We start from the raw sequence: 14,848 nt of genomic DNA on the forward strand, positions 1-14,848 counted from the left end.
TAGCCAAGAGTTGGAACCAGCCTAAATGCCCATCATTGGATGACTGGATAAGGAAATGTGGCATATCTACGCAATAGGATACTACTCTGCTGTGAAAAAGAATGAAATACTACCATTTGCAGCAACAGGGATGGACTTAGAGAAAATTATATTAAGTGAAATAAGCCAGACACAGAAAGAGAAATGCCACATGTTCTCACTTATATGTGGGAGCTAATAAAAATAAATAAATAAATATACTAACAAATAATGGGGGAGGGGAGAGAAGACACAACAAGCACAATAATTCCTTGAACCTGTTAAGATAAGTGAACAGATATGATGTTGATGGGAGTTGGGGAAGGGGAAGGGAAAAGGAGGAATTGGTAAAGGGACATGAGAATCAGCCACATTGTATACTAGTATGTTGATAAATTAAAATAAAAAATAAATTTAAAAAACAAAAAATCCCCCAAAGATTTGTTGTTAAATAATTACCTCCCTATTCCTTTGAGACAGAGTACTTCCCTATCTGATGCAATTGTTTCTTGTAATGCATACATTAGACTATGGATTATGTTGTATTGCCATCTTTTTTCCCTAAACCCTCTTTCTTACTAGGCTGTGAGCACTTTAGGACAGAACCCATGCTAGCTACTAAGTCTGTTTATATTCTCAAGCAGTTACTCAGTGCCAGGTATTCTCCCCAGCTATTGATGATACAACAGTGGAAAAAAATAAAGTACGGTCTGCTCTTACAAGGCTTACATTCTGGTTAGAAGGGACAGAAAATAAACACGCAAATAAAAAACAGGGTAATTTAAAATATTCAGATAAATACCACAAAGGAAATAAATAGGATAACACAGTGGGGGAGGGAGGGCACAGGAAACCATGCCATCTTTAGCTGCGGTGGAGATGAAAGAACGTGTCTCTTTAGTCTTTCTATAGCCACAGCGTGAGTAGTACCTGATATATGCTCAATACACAAATGGATATTTCTTAAGTAAATTAACTTGAAAAAACTTGTTTGGTGAAAAAAGTAATCTTTAATATGGTGTATTTATTAACACCACTGGTCATTAATGGCTACTATTAACATATAAATTTTACCTTAATAGCTACATCCAATGCCAACACATAGTTTTCACACTCCAAAAAAAGGCATTGCACACTATGATGGGAAAACATACCAGTGCAGAAAACATGAATGCTTCAGTATGAAGCTTATATACATTTACATAGAAATTCTGTGACACATAATGTTGTGGGTGGTTGTGCCTTTATACTCTGCTCTGTGACCCAATTCTATATTTTTAAAATAAATTTCTTAGGTTAGAAAAAATTCTGATTAAAGTAAATACATACTTGCAATTAAGGTTGCAGAAACATATGACACTTTAAAATGTTAATTTTCTAGAGTAAATGAAATATCCAGTAATGCCACCTTCTTTTCTGATTTTACTTGAACAGGAAAACGAGGCTAGGTAATATTTTGAGGGCTGAGAAAGCATTCCTGACCAAAAGCTTCTGTTATTATTCTTTACAAGCATGGAAGAACACTGATTAAATTCTAAAATAACTTTGGTGTAATAGTATTCTTTTAGTTAGGGTTATTATTATTGATACATTCATTGTAACTTGTTTATAGGGTGCTTTAATAGTCTCTGTGATTAATGCTTTATATGCATTATATCAATTAGTTCAACAAACTTAATAAGCAAGATTGATTTCTCCATTTCACAGATGAGGAAACTGAGACTGGGGAATTTAAACACCTTGTTTAAGTCACATAGCTAGTACCTTTCCAATGTGTTGCTCCATCCTTTCTTTATTCTTGCTCCATTTCACAGATGAGGAAACTGAGACTGGGGAATTTAAACGCCTTGTTTAAGTCACATAGCTAGTACCTTTCCAATGTGTTGCTCCATCCTTTCTTTATTCTTGTTAAAATGTCAGATGATTAAACTCTAACGCTGATCATTTATGACCACATTTTTGTTATTCTTGGTTTAGTACACTGTCAGGCTTACAGTGGGCATCCAAAAAAATGGTAGCCATGATCAGCTATTTGTAGGTAAACCTATGTTGATGTAATTGCCTCATCAGCAATATGAAAACATGTTTACTCACCTAAAGGCCCGAATGGTGGTGAGTCCTTCGGCTGTTTCTGAGAAGTGGCAAAGCAGAGGGAGCTGGGTACTGTCATCGAGTTCCTGGAGGTCCCTAGGACAGAGAAGGGAAAAAATAACTTCAAGTGCATCTAAGCTCAATGACCACCGTGTTCATTCTAAATAAAGGTTATTTTATCTTTGTATTTGTCTTTGTAACTAATTTCCCTTAGCACTCAGTTTACAAAAGCTTTAATAGTTTACAACCTAAAGAGGAAGAGAGAGATGGGGACATAATGACTACTAGTCCAGGCTGAATGTAACGTGTTGTACCAGAACTACCAGTTTTGCGTAACAGCTAGAGAAAACTGCTATAGGGACACAGAGGAGTGCTTAATTCATACCTAGAAAATGGGTGGTACCTTCTTTGAGCAGGTGGAATTTAGGCCAAACCTTAAGTATGATGATGGCTTCAGTGAAATAGACAGGAAGAAGTGCATTCCAGCCAAGGGAAAAGTGAGAGCAAGCACAGGAGTCTGAAGAACCGGGCAAATTCAATCTGCCTCCGGGGGTGCCATAGTCTGAAAAGGCTATGGAAAGGAGATGGCCTTGTAAGGGTGGGACTAGATGGCACAGGATCCTTAATGGGCTGAGAAAAGTCACTGAAGACTAGAAATAAAATGGTCAGAGCTGTGCTCTATCAACATGACTTGAGAGCCAATGCAAAGGATGAAAAGAAAGGACAAGGGAGGTCGGTTAAGATAGCCTACCAGGTAGGTTTTCAAAAAGTTCTGAATTGGTGTGTTGCTGGGAAGATTTAAAATAACGAGGGTGCGAGGATTTTGAGCTAGTCTGCTAGAAATAGCATTCTAAGTTGCAATAATCAATTAGTTGTAGCAGGGTAAACAAAAGCCAAATATGGCTTGGCTATTTCTAGTTTAGCAGACTTGAAAAATAGTGTTATTTACCAGGGTTGGGGAACACAGAATGAAGAGATTTGGAGAGAAAAGACAATAAATTTGGCTTTCCTTATTTCGCTCAACGTAAGTTTCTCCAGGTTCACCCATGTTGTTGCAAATGGGAATATTTCATTCTTTTTTATGGCAGAGTAGTATTCCGTGGTGTATATGTACTACAAAGTGGAGTGAGGGGGGAGGTTGGGGGATAATTGGGTGGGGGACATGGGGTACAAAAGCAATTTCTGGTAAGGGGTATGCTGCCAGTATGCACCTGGCCCTCACATCATGGGCACAAGGTTTGACAATTAGGTTTGTATCTCATGAATATTCATAATTTTTAAAAAATAGAAAAAAAAATTGGCTTTGACCACAACAGTTTCAATCCCACATACATAGGCACAGGTATATAAAGTATCCAATGAATGGAAATGCCTGAATCTAATCCTCTTCATAAAGATGCATACTCAGGACAACTTTTCTTTAAATCACATAAGCTAGCATTTCTAGATGATGGGCTAAGAATTATACCACTTATTTCAAAGCATTCTCTTTTTTCTTTTCAGTCTTTTTTTTTCTGCCCTTCTCTAGGTCTTTGGGGTTGAGGGAATTAGAGAAGCACATTCACCTGCCAGAGTCAACTGACCTGATAAACAGTTACATAATCTGGAACAATTAATTTGGGCTGTTCTTGGATGCCTGTGTAGTCCCACAAACAAATGTAACATCTTTTCAATTTGGAGTTTCTGAAATGAATTCGCTCACTTCATAAATTGCACGGGGTGGGTCTGGGGGGTGGGTGTGTGGACGGAAAGATGGAGGGAAAGTGGTGAATAAATATGAAGGCATGTGAAGGGTCTGACTTTTAAACATAAAACGAAGTGGCTATTTGTAATTCTGACACAAGCAACAGGTGGCCACTACACTGAGGTTTGCAGTGAGGGAAAAAAATTAGGAAGGAAGAACCTGTGTTTATAGAACTGTATTTTGTGAAACCAAAAAGGCAAGTGCACAGCTTGATTTTGTATTCTTGTAAGAAAGAAACACTTACTTACAGAGATAACTATGCATTAGATCTTTGATTTTAGGCATTCAAATTTCATGGCACTTCCTGTAGCTAATTCCCCATTTAAATTCTCTTTGGTGTATACAAAAACAGTCTGCCAAATTGCCTGAGCTTTTTAACATTGGTGAGTCCTAAAGAGCCTCTGTGTGCAGAAAGATCCTCTTGTCTGTGAGATTTAACATCAGTGGTTATATTTGCTAGCTTTCAGAGAATTTCAAACAAGAATGATGTTGGGAAAATGGAATAGTTTGGTCAGGGCCCTCACCTTGGGTCCAGTTGGGGGTGATGAAGCAAATTGTGTGCGTGTGTGTGCGCGTGCGCGTGTGTGTGTGTGTGTGTGTGTGTGTGTGTGTGTGTGTGGAGTTAGTGTGCGTGCACGCCAGTGTATCTTTTTAGTTTTGTTGCTATTCTTGTGTTCTGCGGAGAGAGGAGAGAAGAGAGAGACAGAGAGAGAGAGAGAGAGAGAGAGGCAGGGAGGCAGAGAGAGAAAGAGAGAGAGAGAGAGAGTTTCAGTGAAGCAGGCAGGCGGGTGTCAGCCCCGGGCATCCGCCCTGTGCAGCCATGCTTTCCAACCTATGGCTCCAAGGACCTTTTAGCAGGTTGCCTAGCTCATAGACCTGCATGAAGGGATCTGGTGACCCAGCCTGGCGTGGAGGGTCTGATGACCCAGCCTGGCATGGGAAGGGTTTGTGACCCAGTATGTGAATGGGCTTGATGGGTCTGGGAGCTTCAGACCCAGGCCTAGCTCAACCATCAGCCCAGTCGGTGCAGAATTACCGGCAGGTAAAAGAGCCGTAACAACTAGCATGGTCGCCTTAGCTTTACAATTGGCATCACAAACAGGGTTAAGAGCTAGACAACTGGCACTGTGAGCAGGATTCCAGACCCTAGCCGTAGCTCTGCAAATGATATATCACTCATTATCATCAGTAATTCTTTAAAAATGATCATCCCCTTGTATATTTTAGTCACTGCCAATGCTAATAGGTTATTCTCACTGATAATGAACAAAATTCACAATTCAAATTTGTAAAGGACTAGGAATATTTGCCTAACCTTTGCACTCAATTTGTATTGCTAAAGGGAAAAAATATGCCCAAATGAATACATGATTGAAGTAAAATAGGACTGTTTGATATTAATGGCGAGAAGGCAAGGATAGATTTGGAAACAGCCAGCAGTCAGGAAATGGCTCTGAACCTCTTTGCCCCCTCCCACCCCCCACCTCCAGCAAGCAGTATCTGTACTAAAACCAGAAGACATGCAAGAGTGAATTTGATTGCTAGCTTCTCCCTTTTGGTCTGAATTTGCTACAAGAAAAGAAGATGAAGCCGGGGGTGAAAAAACACTTTATTTTTTTGGATCCCTGACATTTGAAGAACACTAATTCATAGCTCCAAGGGAGAAAGAACTATATTTTTTGTTATGAAGAGGTTCCCAAGTACAGTCCTTCCCTTTTTTCTTACCTTCCCCTATTTTCCTTCATTGTCCCTGTACTTATATTAAATAGTTTCTACTTCCTGAATAAACTCAATATCTGCCTTCTTATTCTAGCACCTAAATCACATATTAGAATTACTTATACGTTTTATCTTCCCCAGAGACTGTAACTTTTTTGAAAATAGGTTCTTGTCATATTGATCACTTCATCTGCAATGCGGCTTAACAGTTATTTACAACACAATAAGTGCTTAATAAGTGTTTGTGGAAGTTAAGTGATTCCTGCAATAGCATAAAATTTACTGTACTATTTATAGCTGGGCTTCAAAGTTAAACTGGAAATTTAAAAACAACCGGCATTATATTTGATTGCTGTTGAACATCTCAGGAATTGTCAAATCCTACATTAATAGAAGAATTTAAAATTCATGGCTACCTTTTATTTATTTGGCTGGATACTCAAGTGCAAGTAAAATGATCCCATCTGGAATTTTCCAGTCTCTTAAAATTTACAGCACTCTTGTCAGATGTTCAAGATTATCTATTTTTATAGTCATCACTCTGATTTATCTATTAAACCCTTTTTACTTCTTTTATTTCACTCAATGTTATTTAAAGATTTAAAAATTTTTAACCTTTTTCCCTCTTGTGGAATATATGATATTAAATCACTTACCCTTTGCAACTATGCTTAATTTTGTAAGTTTGCAGTCAATATTATTTTCAGAAACAGGACCATGGAATGAAAAATTTGGCAGTCCGTGGATTCAGAACCTAATAGATCAATCCACATGTTAAGACATATCTAGGGCTTTGAAAAGCCCAGACAATAAATTATGGGAATAATTATAATACATTTCCAAATGAATCATAATAATAAGGATAGGCTTCATCATGTTAAAAATAGGTTGCATTTCTAAATTTCACACCTTATCTTGAAAAAACACTACAGCAAATGTTGATCACACTAAATCAAATATATAGGCTTTTGGAAACGAGTAGAACACTGTGTTACTTACTTAGAGGCAACTCGGAAGTATTTCTGGATAAAATAAAAGGCAACCCCAAGAGGCACAAGAGCAACCAGGAACACATGAGTAGCATAAGAAATCATCCCGATGGCCGACAGGCAGAGAAGTGTGGACCGAGTTAGAGATTCCAACGTCGGAGGGATGTGCTATTAAGAAGGTAGTTTGAAAGGAAAATGTTTTAAGTCAAAGGAAAATTTGATTCCAATGCAACAAAATATTCATTTTATATTAATGTTAAGTTATATATTTACAAAAGTAGCATATATAAATGTTCATTGTAAGCTATTCTTCATTCATTTTCCATAGCTTAGTCTATCTGTTTATTTATCTATCTACATATTGTTATCTACTTATCTACCTTTTTTTGTTGGTATTTTATATAAATGGCACTATAGTATAAATCTTATTCATCTATGTGCTTTCTAAATTTTTTTTTTTTTCTTTTTCCGTGTCCGGCGACGGATCGCAACCCTCAGTGTTGCCCCCGTACCGGACCGGGGACCGGCAACGGGATCGCAACCCTCGGCGTTGCCCCCGCGCCTCGCTCAGCCAGTGAGCGGGAACCGGTCCGTATGTGGGATCCGAACCCTCGGGTGGGAGCGCCGCCGCGCTTCCCAAGCGGCGCACTATCCAGTGCGCCACCGGGCCGGCCCTTTCTAAATTTTATTGAACGGAATAGGCTAAATCTTTTACCAAATCTTTTTATAAAATCTTGTCAGTGTATACAAATCTATTTCTTTTAAATGGCTACATAATGTTAAAAAAAAAACTTACTTAGCTATTCTTCTACTATAAGACAATTAAATTAATTTTCTGTAATTGCCTGCTTGCATCCTTTGAATGTTTTTGATTGGATTATCTTTCTCTTATTGATTTTCGGATGCTTTATATATATTATGATGTTTATCTTCTTTCGTTTAGATTTCTTGCCAGTTTCTCTCCCTTCTTATCTATTATATTTTAAATTTGTCTTTGGTGCTTTTAGCTCAATAAAAGTTTAAAATTTCATATAGTTTTTTTTTGTTGGCCTTTTTCCTTATTGTTTCTGAGTTCTGTATCTTACTTAGAAAGATCTGTCTCACCCCAAGATTCTAAAACTTCTCCTACATTTTACTTCATGATTTTATGTTGGTACATGGCCATCTTTATTCTATATATATTTGTTTTGTACTTTGTGGATAGCTAATCATCCTAATAACCTTTATTGAAAAATTAATCCTTTCCATACTGATCCAAGATGCCATATTTATCCTATGTTAAATTTCTGTATAGCTAGTATTTTTGATTTCTCCATTATGTTCTTTTTGATCTACTTGCCTTCTATGATCAACAGAGTGCTTTATTTTTGTGGTATTTTCTTTTTTTTTGATATCCGATAGGAAAATTCTCTCTCTCTATATACAGGATTTTTAGGACAATGGGGACTCCTGGGATATCTTTTCCTCATATTAGGTTTATTTCTATTTTTATTGGGTTTTTTTGTTATTACTAATGGCATTTCTCTTTCACTAAATTTTTTAGTTGGCTTAGTTACTGATTTTCATACAATATGTCTTGTGCAGATACTCTGCTGAACTTTCTAATTGGTTCTTTATTTTACTAATTGTTTTGAATTCTCTAGGTAGAAATCGTATTATCTTCTAAATAATGACTATTTTGTCTCTCCTTTTACAATATGTATTTCTTAGAAGTGTTTTAGGTGCAGTGTGACCTAACACCAATGCTGTGAAAAAAACCTGGTTTCTTCACATGCTTTTAAATCAGCTGCATGCATCAAGCATTCATTTTCTAAACTGATGTTAGTTTAGGTGTTCCTAATGGCATCCTGGAAAGTCAGAAAAGGGAAAGGCTGGATTTAATGGGTTCCTTTCTCAGCCATCTTAAAGGTTCTGCTCTTGGAGTGATCCAGTTTCAGAGTTTGATGTTTTTAATTTCAGGTCAAACTCCTGGAGCCCTAAGGATCTCAGACTAATCTGGGCATTCTTAGAATACTCTCTAAAATATCACAACATCTAAAACTTCAAGAAGCAACATAATAGAACTAAAAGACATCAAAGAGAGATTGGCATCCCACGCTTCACTTCTGAGAGACACTGGAGGGATACTAAACTTTGAATAACTTCACACTGTGAATGGATATACAACATTGATCAAAATCAGTCCTTTTTATAATCAAAAGTTTAAATGTTGGATCATTCTTTGCTATTTCTCTTTATTTCATGCTGATTCTCTAAGCATCGTCTTCTGCAAGCACAAATTAGTTTGAATTAAGGCTTTCCTTTAAGATTTTATTCTAGAAATCATTTGCATTTATAATATTGATATGAATGCAAATTGGCCTATATTTAAATTTTAGCAATTCTCTATCGTTAATAGGAACTGTGCTTTATCTTAAAATGTTATTTAGCTTACCTGAGAAATTTATTTTTGAACTTGGAAGTAACTCAGATACTCACCTGATCAATGATATTAGTATCAGCTGAAAAGCGATTGAGAATCAGTCCCAGGGGTGTGGTATCAAAGAACCTAGGCAATAAACAGACTGGAGTGTAAGAAAATACTAATCTATCTGGAATCTGAGTACTGCTAATAGACATCTTAGAGTTATGAACATGATAAGGTCTCCTGTTCATTTGCTTAAGGACTGAAGAAATTCTTTAATCATACACATTTCACTTAAATTTAAAATGCATGTTTTTATAATTTTGTATGTGGGAGTGGGAAATAACTACTTTTTTACCTTATTGGTCCAAGAATTATCTTATTGAGGAGATTGTGGTGAAGATTTTTAGCAGCTGTGAGACCCATCCATTCTACAGTGAGCGATGTAACAAGGCAAAGGAAAATACCTGCTCCACAAAGCATGCTAAATACAGCCACATAGAAGGTCTAGAAAGCAACCAACAGGAAAAGCACATAAAAAAATTACCAATCGAGTTTTGTTTCTTACTAGAAAACCAGACATGAAAGTCAGACAAGTTTGTTGACTTCATTATTTTGTATACACTTAGAAGTTAAAGGGGTGCAGTTCTTGGAGACCCAGGACAGTATCCACTATAATCCCACAGGCCAAGGTTTTCTTGAGGGCACATGAAGGGATACAGCTTGTTTTCAGGTTTGGATCATATTCTTGTCTTTCTGCATTGTAGAGCTCATTCTTCCCATCTCTAATCTCACAATCAGCAGCTAATACACTGATGTAGGTAGTTAAAATCAAATACCATCAGAATAACAACAAAAAGTCCTGTTTGTGTGCACGTATGTATGTGTATAACATATATATATATATATAAAACTCCCTTGAATCCAAATCCAAACATTATCTTTAAATTTTTTTAATAAACTTTAAAAAATAAAAGTAACAGTAATAGATTCCATTTTTAACATTTCTGACAGTTTATTCTATTTCAGGTCCTGTTGTAATTATTAACTTTATTGAATCATTACAGAAGTCCTGTGACATGTGGGCTATTAGTACCTAACTAGGTAAGAAAGTATCACTGTTAATCTCAACATTTCCACGATGATTTAAAAACAGAGCTGAACCCACTGTACCTGATCAGCTTTTCCAGTATTGTTTATATTGTACTCTGACGTCCATGTGGCCAGCCAATAGTCTATAGCTACGATGACTGAATGCTTCAAAAGCTTAGAGAACATCATTAGGAAGAGCAAGAAGAATCCTCCAGAAGTGAGGTATCGCCAACAGGTTTTCCATGGCATTTTAGTCCTGAGCCTCATTACAGTGGACATATCATCATCTTCATCTTCCTCCTCTTCCTCCTCTACACACAAAAGAATTTGTGTCAACTTCAAATGGGCACTAGGTAGGTAGAATTTTTATTTTCCCACAAAAAATGTATATAAGTGTTGACAAATTTATGGAAATATAAGGATTAGTCTCAGAAATTTTAAATGCTTTTAGAAGTCTTCATTTTTTGGAAAATAGGTAAAAAATGAATAAATGAATAAGTGACCAAATAAACATAAAATCTTTGTCTGGCTGAGATCATTTGCTGATTTACTGCAAATTGCTTGGAAGTATAGACTCAAAGCTTACTAAGTTTTTGAAATAATTGTGTTGCCAATACAACCATGTTGCAGATGTCTGCAAACATCAGTCGTTTTTTGACCTATAAATTTCTGGATTTATAAAACTGTACCAGGAGGAAATAGGCTCCGAAATTTGTGCTTAGCCCAGGAGGACATAACTCATGCTCTCTGGGGCTCATTTCAGATATGCTATTGGAAGAGAGTAGGCAAGGAGGAGCCTTCCAGAGGGCAAAACCAGGGGCCACTGAGGATAATGGGCAGGGAGTTCCTCTCAGATGTTTAAACCATCTGGAAACTCCAAGATGGGCTATCCTAAGAATGTACTCCACTGCTAGGGCACAGAATTTTTGCTTTCCTAACCAGCAAAATTTGATCATTTGTATGGTCCAGTGACTGCTGTGTGTTTCCCATTCTTTCCTTTTCCAAAAGCAGTTTTCATTACAGTTATCCTGTATATACTGATTAGGTTGTGGGTAGGAAGGATAGATAACTTGTCTTTAGCTTATAAGTTATCAGACTACAGGGATCCAAATGTGGATATGATGGAAAGACTTATCATTGCTAAGAATCGTGATATTTAAGCTGGATGCAGTAAACGACTAGGTCTCAGAATATGTCCCCTTTGGTAGGAGTGTGTTCTCTGTGAGAAGGACAGTAATAGAAATTCGTATGACCAAAGAGGTGGACACTTGCAGACTGCCAGCTGTCTCCCCAATGTCCATTCTCTGCTTCTATATTAATTGAAATTTCAAGTTGCTCATGGCTGCACAGCTAAAGACAACATTTCATCACTTTTCTGTCACCTAATCTGTTCATGTAATGAACTGGCCAATAGTAAGTAAGTAGAAACAATACACACAAGTCCACGTCCCTCAAGGGAAAGGAAGTCCCCTCTACTTCCCTTCTTCCCCTCCCAGTGGCTTGAGCAGGTGTACCGATAGGGCCTGGAGCATATTAGTAGGTAATATGTACCGTAGTGAGCTCTTTCACATATATTACCTCATTTTTGCCTGTAAGAAAAGTGCTATTATCTTATTGTATACCTGAGAAAATGAAATAACACAGCAAGCCCAGGGCAGAGTCAGCATCCCCAGTGGTAGAATCCCCACCAGAGCCCTGGAGAGAGTAACTGGGCACAACTCCACTTTTGGAGTACATTAGAAATAATTGCTTTAGAATTGCAGAAGTTGATGTCTGCTTACAGAATCAAAAGTTCTTTAAGAACATTTTTAGTCTTACAATTTGAAATGCAAATTCATTCATTTATTTACACAATGAACATTTGTTAAAACACTGAATAATCATCGGAAATGTAAAGGTGGCACATTTTGGTGGTGTTTGGCTTGAAATTATAACTTTCTCTGCTTTTTAACTGGTTTGTATAAATGCAGTCTTAAGCAAAAATTACATAGGAAAAAATGAAGTTAATGCATTTACTCTATGAACTTCAGAGGTGGTTTATCTTACAAACAAATGTCAAGGCAATTTAATTATTTTATCTCATTCTTCAAGTTTCCAGTAAATCTTTTTATCCCAGTATACTTTATTAGATCCCCCAAACTGAAAGAAAACAAATGGCTTTCTAATTTTCTTATCCTTCATTGCTATACCGTCATGAAAACCTCATGACGATGTACTAAATGAACCAAATACAGATGTTTCAAAACATTATGTTTTGAGAACATTTCTTATTTCTGAAGAATTGAAATTTTATTAATAACTTGATTTGGTCATTCACTAGCATTTAGAATTTTTCTGAGAATGGGTCTAGATCTCTTCACTGCCTTTTCCTTTCAGTTTTCTCTCACACATACATAGCACCAATATAGTAAGACAAACTGTGCACAGCCCCTCAAGCTGCTTGTCGATGGATTACACACACCTTTTTCCTTGATTCCTTTTCTTTTCACTTTCAGTGTTATGTATTTGTTTTCACTTTTCTTCCCCTGCAAAGTGGCTTGCTAGTCTTCATTGAGACACTCAAACATCATTTGCCAAAGTAAAGCCCTTTCCTCCCATTCCCCATCCAAACGTTTGAGATACAAGAAAAAAGATTTACCTTCGTCTTCATCCTCCATTTGGGCTTTGGCCTCTCTTGAATACATGGCTCTTCGGAGAGTTTTTCTCTCTAAAGTTGTTTGGTCAGCTTCCATATCCTACAGTAAACATTATGCTATCATTTCAGGAGCTACCAGCCATAACAAGGTTTTGAATTGCCCGTGAATGACCCACACATACAAATGGTTAGTGACTTTTACTGGTCTCAGGGGCTCTCTGCCCACTCAGCAGATCCACAGCTCCTGTCACAGGAGCAGCTATGGGGGCAATGCCTTAGATCTGTAGAAAGTGCTCAGTGCTCAGAGGTGTAGGGTAGAAAGAAGCCAGGGAAAACAGTAACCAGGGGGTGCAGCTGACTGCAGGGGCATATTCCCTAAAGCATATTCCCACCATTGCTACTTATTTTATTTTTATATCACTTTCAGATGCTCCCTGTAATCTTTCTAAGGATTCAATTATGTTAATAAATATCTTCTTTTTAAAAAGCACATAGTTCTAAATTGGGTCAACTGCTGTCAGTTGTCCACTATTATAAAGTATTAAATCAGAATAAGTTTCTTTAGCTTCTCACTAAGGGAGCTGCACAAAAGAAAGGGACTTCAATAAAATCTGAAGGAAGGAAGGTAGGTAATTCTGAAGCAAATAGGCAGAGGGTACTCAGGTGCCTTGCAGTTCACAAGAAAGCCCTAGGAGAAGGAAATATACAGAAAGAGAAGGGAAAGGTGCCAGGAAAAAAACCTGCAAATTCTTGAGGGTTGCTACAGATTTGCCCTGTGCCCAAGAAAGGGAGAAGTATTTCCTCTTCCCCATGCCCTGGCTTCCAGCACCCCAGCTCCTCCCACCTCAGAACTGAAGGAGTAATATCAGTTCAGTTACATTATTGGTTAAATCGGGTTTTTCAGGCCAGTCTAGAAAACTAACCATCACCCTGTTTCTTTGGGGAAATTCATTCTGAGTTCCAAACAACTGACCCACAAAGTTATGGAATTTATGGTAGTAGGGGTCTCGTGTATATACCAATACCCTTTCCCCCCCAAAATACCCCCAAAACTTCACAGTAAATAAACCAATAAACCTGTAGTGATCAGTACCTAAGTAGTAACCTTGTGTTTTTCTTCTTTTTGGTCTCATAAAACGTGTGCTTTAGGAGACTTGCTATTCTAGAAGGCTCTGTTAGTTCCAGATTCTTGATTAAAAAGAGTAAAAATGAAAACGTCTCCTAAATACCATTTTTACAGAGACAATTTGTCATTAGCCTTATTTTGCGTTCTGATACGAAAAACAACATTTGAAAATGAGGCTAGATAAAACTCAGAATTAAAGAGGATCTCTATCCTTTGTGTATCAGTAATGGAATGAAATATACCTGAACACTGCAAAGTAGTTTTGGTTCTGGTTCAACTCCCCATGCTGTGTGAGCAAAAGATTTAACACCTCAGAAACATTTAAAAAAAAAACTTTTAAAGCAATTTTTCTTAAGAGTAAATGTGCACATTAAGCTTATTATAGGTTAGATATTTTAAATTGTGTTGGTATTTGGATTAAGTAAATACAAATTTAGTTTCATTTATCCAATAAATTTTTACGGGGCCAGGCCAAGGTGAGGGTGGGAGGGAGGAGTAGAGAAAGTCAAATGATACTAGTTTATTTTGCTTAGTAACATTATGAAAATAATGGTTAACACTATCCAAGCTAGAATTTTTTAGTGATTGGGTATCCCTTATCCAAAATGCCTGGAACTGGAAGTGATTTCGGATTTTTCCCAATTTTGGAATATTAAGATTATATAGTTACCGGTAGAGCATCCCTAATCAGAAAATCTGAAATCTGAAATGCTCCAAAATTTGAAACTTTTTGAGTGCTGATATGACACTCAAAGGTCATACTCAAAGGAAATGCTCATTGGAGCATTTCGGATTTTGGATTTTGGGATTAGGGATGCTCAATTTGTAATATTTAAATCAGGTGAAAATGTTACCTCTTTCTCCTTCTTTGTAGTTTTCATTACTATCTCCTTAACATATTCTTTCCTATTTACCCTTTAATCCTGAAACTGACAGTTCTTTCTAAAGCCCTGCACTGGGAGGTTTTGGGTGTTCTTGATTTCACCTTCCTTCTGCACATGCTTCATCTGTCCTGGCCCGAGGCCAGGCT

The 14,848-nt window shown here is 37.1% G+C and overlaps 1 protein-coding gene across 1 annotated transcript in view; it reads right to left on the reverse strand.

The window, feature by feature from the left end:
* The window catches only part of ABCC9 (ATP-binding cassette, sub-family C (CFTR/MRP), member 9), a 133,175-nt gene that overhangs the window by 32,469 nt on the left and 85,858 nt on the right, over nucleotides 1-14,848 (reverse strand). Inside the window, exons 23-28 of the mRNA XM_008581481.1 lie at nucleotides 12,696-12,792; nucleotides 10,139-10,368; nucleotides 9,324-9,472; nucleotides 9,040-9,109; nucleotides 6,572-6,729; nucleotides 2,113-2,205 (exon numbers count right to left, since the gene is read on the reverse strand). Of these exons, the coding sequence (XP_008579703.1) occupies nucleotides 2,113-2,205; nucleotides 6,572-6,729; nucleotides 9,040-9,109; nucleotides 9,324-9,472; nucleotides 10,139-10,368; nucleotides 12,696-12,792 (797 nt within the window). The remainder of the gene's footprint in view (nucleotides 1-2,112; nucleotides 2,206-6,571; nucleotides 6,730-9,039; nucleotides 9,110-9,323; nucleotides 9,473-10,138; nucleotides 10,369-12,695; nucleotides 12,793-14,848) is intronic.

The sequence above is a fragment of the Galeopterus variegatus genome, unplaced genomic scaffold (genome assembly GCF_000696425.1).
Source record: "Galeopterus variegatus unplaced genomic scaffold, G_variegatus-3.0.2 Scaffold2362, whole genome shotgun sequence".
Classification (NCBI taxonomy): Eukaryota; Metazoa; Chordata; class Mammalia; order Dermoptera; family Cynocephalidae; genus Galeopterus; species Galeopterus variegatus.